Source organism: Sinocyclocheilus anshuiensis, unplaced genomic scaffold, assembly GCF_001515605.1.
Source record: "Sinocyclocheilus anshuiensis isolate Anshui unplaced genomic scaffold, SAMN03320099.WGS_v1.1 scaffold224, whole genome shotgun sequence".
NCBI classification, from domain to species: domain Eukaryota; kingdom Metazoa; phylum Chordata; class Actinopteri; order Cypriniformes; family Cyprinidae; genus Sinocyclocheilus; species Sinocyclocheilus anshuiensis.
Window position 1 is genome coordinate 1,160,645 of NW_015558577.1, and position 6,621 is coordinate 1,167,265.

The 6,621-nt window shown below is 35.6% G+C and overlaps 1 protein-coding gene across 1 annotated transcript in view; it reads right to left on the minus strand.

Moving 5' to 3' along the window:
* The window catches only part of LOC107679728 (glutamine-dependent NAD(+) synthetase-like), a 13,836-nt gene that overhangs the window by 5,711 nt on the left and 1,504 nt on the right, over window positions 1-6,621 (minus strand). The window contains exons 7-15 of the mRNA XM_016475369.1: window positions 5,268-5,356; window positions 4,962-5,079; window positions 4,590-4,721; window positions 4,412-4,483; window positions 4,216-4,340; window positions 2,575-2,623; window positions 2,276-2,378; window positions 2,033-2,201; window positions 1,154-1,289 (exon numbers count right to left, since the gene is read on the minus strand). Of these exons, the coding sequence (XP_016330855.1) occupies window positions 1,154-1,289; window positions 2,033-2,201; window positions 2,276-2,378; window positions 2,575-2,623; window positions 4,216-4,340; window positions 4,412-4,483; window positions 4,590-4,721; window positions 4,962-5,079; window positions 5,268-5,356 (993 nt within the window). The remainder of the gene's footprint in view (window positions 1-1,153; window positions 1,290-2,032; window positions 2,202-2,275; window positions 2,379-2,574; window positions 2,624-4,215; window positions 4,341-4,411; window positions 4,484-4,589; window positions 4,722-4,961; window positions 5,080-5,267; window positions 5,357-6,621) is intronic.

Genomic DNA, 6,621 nt, shown 5'->3' on the forward strand with positions numbered 1-6,621 from the left:
TATGACTGACACACACAGCGCGCTTCGCTGAATGACAGAAAGCTGATGCTAGCTCCGCCGCACGTGCTTTTATAGCGTCCTGGTCATGACGTCATCCGCCGTGACGTCCCGTTCAGCTATTGGACTGATTTCACATGTGATTCAGAGCGTGGGTCGCAGAAGGCGTTCCCCTAGCGTTTTCGACGCAGCTCGAGTTCCTGAAGAGGAACAAGCATCTTCAGCAACAAGTCAAATCAAAATGCCCATCAACAACTACATGTAACAATCTTAGTATTGCACATTCAATGTTATTGCATAAGGTGTTTTTTTTTTTAATTATTAGTAATTCTGAGACTCTCATGGTGGTCAACCAAAGTGTTTTTTTTTTTTCTGAAAATGTTAATTATGTATTCTTTGCAGAAAATATACAACAAGTCACTAATAAAAAAATCATACATTTATTAATAGCATCAGTGTCTATAGCCCTATTCGCACGGGATTAGTATTACCTGGTGACCTCCAATCATTTGTAATAATTGCGGAGGTTGTCTGTGATCTTAATCCTGTGCGAATCGGCCATGTCTGTAATTTGTAAAGTAAAAATTCCCCCGCAAATGACCTACCATATTTCGCCGAACACCGAGGTCCTGTGATAATATTAGTCCTGTGCGAATCGGCATCTCTGTGATTCGGCCAGCATTTGGCAGGTCGTATATCATTTTTCGAGGTGTTTGTTTGCTGTGCGCCTTTTTACCCATCTTTCGCGAAGAATGGAGCTGCGTTGGAGTGTTTGATAGTATTTTGGGTGCTGTTATATCGCTACACCATACAATTTGCAGAAAGAGAAAGCTGAAAAGGTTTTGAGGTTAATGTGTTACAAATAAATCAAGCATAAAGCTTGAGATATTATTTTAACCTGGTGAAATGTAAATGACACACACAAAACTATATTAGTTTCTTTTTTTTAAATCCATCTGGACCATAGAACGGGACTCTCAAGCCTTGACATCCGGGTATCCGGGAGATAAGTCAGTAAATTCTACTAAAATCACAGGCTTCGCTTATCCCGTGCGAATGCACCACACGAAATTCAGATGTGGGGGGGGGGTAATATCAAAATCAAGCAAGGTCCCCAGATAATACTAATCCCGTGCGAATAGGGCTTTTGATGTACCTGGACGTTCTGCAGTGCCAGGTTCTCTCTGGCACTTCCTCCATTAGCACGAAACTGAGGCCACTTCCCTGTGACCATAGAGAAGATTCCCAGCATGCCTTTTACTGCCATGTCAATATTGATATTTAGGTGATTGCTGAGAGGAGAACAGATAAAAAAAAATCTACATTTTCATATATATTACTTTTTATAATAATTGTATATTAAATAATTACAATCAGAGAAAGATACTATTAAAATTATAATATAATTGTAAAAATTATATTATTCTAATGATTATTATTATTCATGTGATGGAAAAACTGAATTTTCAGCATCATTACTCCAGTCTTCAGTGTCACATGATCCTTCAGAAATCATTCTAATATGCTGATTTGCTGCTCAGTTATCAATTATTATCAATGTTGAAAACAGTTTTTGCTGCTTAATATTTTTTATGGAAACTTTCATCAATCTTTTTCAGGATTCTTAGATGAACAGTTCAATAGAACAGCATTTATTTGAAATAGAAATATTTGTAACATTATAAATGTCTTTACTGTCACTTTTAATGCATCCTTACTGAATATAAATATTAATTTACTTTTTTTAACCCACATTTTGAATGGTAGTGTATCAGAGTTTCCACAAAAATATTAAGCAGCAAAAACTAAATACTGGAGTAATGGCTACTGAAAATTCAGTTTTGCCATCACAAAAAATAAATTACATTTTTAAAATATATTAAAATAGAAAACAGTTATTTTAATGTGTAATAATATTTGACAATATTACTGTTTGTACAGTAATTTCAATCAAATAAATGCAGCCTTGATGAGCACCAGAGGCTTCTTTTAAAAAGACATTAAAAATGTACTAGATGCCATGTCATCCACTGACCTGCCGATCTGAGCAGCGAGGTCTTTGGCTCTGTTGCGAGTGTCTTCAGAGGAGTTTTCACTAGCCATGTAGCATGTGGTAAAGAGGCGTCCACACAGCTCACGTGGGTCCTCAGGCCTGTAGGATGAATCGCTGACCACCCGCTGCACATCCTCCAGAACCTGAGAATCTGAGACCAATGGGAAACATGTTTAGAGGATAAGCTTTAAATTAGCTGGTTGTGTGTGTGTATTTTGGACTTACTGCCATCTTTGACAGCTCGGCAGATTTGCACACACATGGAGTACACAATACAGGCAGTGGACGAACTATCCACACCACCGCTAAGGGGAAGAAGGAAGCCAGCCTAAAAACAACAAAACACACAAATCTCATTAGCTAAAGATGTCTTATATCTTCACATCCATGACCATAAGCATAAGCATGCAAATAAATATATTTGCTAGGAAGATTGGTAAGAAAACAAGCACCAAGTTTTATTAAATTGCATAAATGAATGAAAACATTCATATTTACATGCACAATAGAATAAAAATATACACCTGTCCACTCCTCCTTAAGTAGTCCCATAACCAACAGGCAGGACCAAGACTGAAATAACACCCAAAATAAACATGTAATAATTGATTTTATAAATGTGCACCAATGCAATACAATTTATAATACCAAAAGGTACATATGCTTGCAAACTGATTTACTGTATGTAGATTATTATGTGGGTATTACACTTGTCCTCTCTCACAGTTTCTCCTCTTTATGTCTGAATCTTTATTTCCAACGAGAGATGATACAGCCTGGAGTAAATTAGTGTCACAAGGTACTTCTAAAAAAAAGTCTCACTGGAACAGAACATTAATTTGGCATGTTACAGGAAAATTTAAATCACTTGGTTTTAATAACTCTTAGTGAATTGGCTGCTCTTTAAGTCATAACTGGGTTTACAGGATGAATTTCACACAAATGGGCGACCTGTTTGAGGGTGCATTAATGTGCAGTTCCACTAGAGAGCAGCAAAACATGTCTGTTGATGTAATATGAAAATTAAGAGTCTTCCACAAGTGAAAATGCTTCTACTTTGTATTGTTATTTTGTAATGTAGAAACTTTTTAGATATGTAGATATTTTTTCAAAAAGTTACAAATTATATTATTTGCATAACAATTTGAATGAAAAGCAGAAGCGAAAAAACCTTAAATATGATTCTTCTTTTTACATCTATATATTATATAATGTTTTAAAGTGTTCAAAAATCATTGAATGTTTCGTTTGTTTCTAGGAAAAAAAAAAAACACATTTTCAATGTGGTCTCTGCCGTTTATACGTAATTATGTGTGTACATTTACAAAATTTTACTCACCCTCAGGGCATCAAAGATGAATTTGATTCTTCATCTGGAACAAATTTGGAGAAACTTAGCATTACATCACTTGCTCACCAATGGATCCTCTGCAGTGAATGGGTGCCGTTAGAATGAGAGTCCAAACAGCTGATAAAAATATATAATCAACAAATAATCCACACGACTACAGTCTATCAATCAATCCATGTTCTGTGAAGTGAAAAGCTGTGTGTTTGCAATAAACAAATTATGTTTTTAACTTTTTAATCCGTTGCTTTAGGCTAACATATCAGTTCTCTATCCATAATATTGCTCTCTCCAAAGAAAAATTTGCCTCGTATGTATCAGGAGAGAACATTTTTACAGATCAAGCACTGTTTACAAATGAAAAGTCCAAAACAGTTCTAAACAAATATGTCAGTGGATTTTGATGTCAGGACATGGACTTATCATGGAGTCGATTTAAAGTTAAAATGGTTTAAAGTTAAAATGCATTAATGGTGGATTTGTTTCTTACAAGCACGCAGCTTTTTACTTGACAAGACTTTAACTGATGGACTGGAGTCGCCTGGATTACTTGTGGATTATTGTGATGTTTTTATCAGCTGTTTGGACTCTCATTCTGACGGCACCCATTCACTGCAGATGATCCATTGGTGAGCTACACAGGTGATGTAATGCTACATTTCTCCAAATCTGTTCCAATGAAGAAACAAACTCATCTACATCTTGGATGTCCTGAGGGAGAGGAACTTGTCAGCAATTTTTTATTTTTGGGTGAACTTTTCCTTTAAATGTAGACATCTTATATACGTAGGTTCATTTTTTTCCCTGTTGAAGTTACCTGATCTCTTCTTCTGGGCTGTGGAAAATCCACTCCACAGGCTGATGTGTGGGCAGACACCTGTCATCACAGTCAGACAGAGAGAAGTCTGTTTTGATCCTCTCATAAGGTTTGTGCTCATATTCCTGTGCAGTAAGAAAAATATTTAAGGCATGTTTTGACACTTCAAACTCTGATGTCTTTTAAAGTTGCTCACCATGTGTGGGTGACACCTCTCTCCTCGATAGCTCCGAACATCTTCCAGATCAAGAGTGGCTGTGACAACCTCCTGCAAGCCAGAAGAAATCTGACTGATCAAACTGAAATCTTCAGCATGTTAATCACAGTCACTTGGGCGAGTTTCAATATTCAAGTAAGTGTGAATTGGCACATACTACATCCTCAAGTGAGAACTGCGCTCCTCTGGCAACAATATCTCCATTGATGGCAATCATAGCACACCCGTCGTAGTACAGACGCTCTCCATCACAACCCTTCTGATTGGCAAATAGATAGATCCCTCCACTCTGAAACAAACATATTCTATATATAAGGCTCATTGTCACACTATCACTAGATAGACACTATCTTTACAAAGGCCACTTGAAAATGGATTCATTAATATGTACTGTAAAAAGTTGGCTGTAGCCTATCTATTTGATCATAAATGCAGTGATAATAATAGTGTAATATGTTATTACTATTTAAACTGTTTTCTATTGTAATATGATTTAAATCATTCAGAAATATTAATATAATCTGTTTACCTTAGTGGTGGCAGATTTGACCAAGTTCACCCTGTGGTCAGCCTTTCGTAGCTCATGGTAGCTTGCAGAGGAATTGGTAAAGATCTCAATACCATCTAAGCCCATGTCAACATGTGGACTAAAGAAAGAAGTAAAATAAAGTTTAATTTCTCAAATAAAAGCAATTTATGGAACTACATTTATGTTTTATTTCACCAGATTGTAGCATAACAAAAAAATTAAAAAACATGGCTAAATGTCCTCTGCAGGGCATTAGGAAAGGATTTAAGACAATAATTGATGAGATCATTGTTTGCAGAGCATTACCTCCTGGGGTTCCACAGCTCAGCACAAATCTCACTCCCTATGCAGGTGTCCTTGGTGGACAGCACCCCATCTCCAAACGCCACTGTGGTCTATCAGTGAGGACAGATGAGATTATTATTTATGCCAAATAATGTGTCCCTGCAAATATACATACACATGTAGATTTAAACGTTCATTTATTTGAAATAGAACGTTTTCTAACATTTCTTAACTGCCAACTGTCAACTGTTTAAATCTTTAAATAAGATCTTATTTATACCAAACTTTTGAATGGTTGTATACCACAGTTTCCAAAAAAATACAAAAATACAAAAATAAAAATATATATACATATACTTTCACCAGATGTTGGTAACAACCCAAGTAATGCATACATACAAAGAAAACAAAACAAATAAGTTCAGAAATTAAGTTATGTGTAATAAAATAGAATGACACAGGGAAAAAGTATTGAACACATGAAGAAAGGGCGGTGCAAAAAGGCACGGAAAGTCAAGACACCAGCTGAAATCTATCAGCAATTAGAAAGCAATCCTGTCCCTAGTCAGTGGAAATTAATATTAGCTGGTTCAGTCCTGACTCCTAACACCTACAGTACCAGGATGATGAAGATGAAACAAAGGACATTTCACCAAGACAATGATCCCAAACACAGCCAAGGAAACTCTCAACTGGTTTCAGAGAAAGAAAATAAAGCTGCTAGAATGGCCCAGCCAATCACCTGACTTGAATCCAATAGAAAATAAGAACTAAAGATCAGAGTTCATAGAAGAGGCCCACGGAACCTTCAAGATTTGAAGACTGTTTGTGTGGAAGAATGGGCCAAAATCAGACCTGAGCAATGTATGCCACTAGCTTCTCCATACAGGAGGCGTCTTGAAGCTGTCATTACCAACAAAGGCTTTTGTACAAAGTATTAAATACATTTCAGTAGAACAATACTTTTTCCCTGTGTCATTCCATTTTATTACACATAACTTAATTTATGAACTTATTTGTATGTATGGATTACTTTGGTTGTTACCGACATCTGGCGAAAATTTCAAGTCAACAGCACTTTTAGAAACTTATTTACTGAGAAAAATGTTGACGTGTTCAATACTTATTTTACCCGCTGTATATATATATATATAGAGAGAGAGAGAGAGAGAGAGAGATGTCAAACGATTAATCGCGATTAATCACATCTAAAATAAGTTTTTGTTTACATAATATATGTGTATACTGTGCATATTTATAATGTATATATAAATACAAACACATACATGTATATATTTAAGAAAAATATGTTGTTTATATATTAAATATATTTACATATAATATAAAATATAATATAAATATTTCTATACATGTA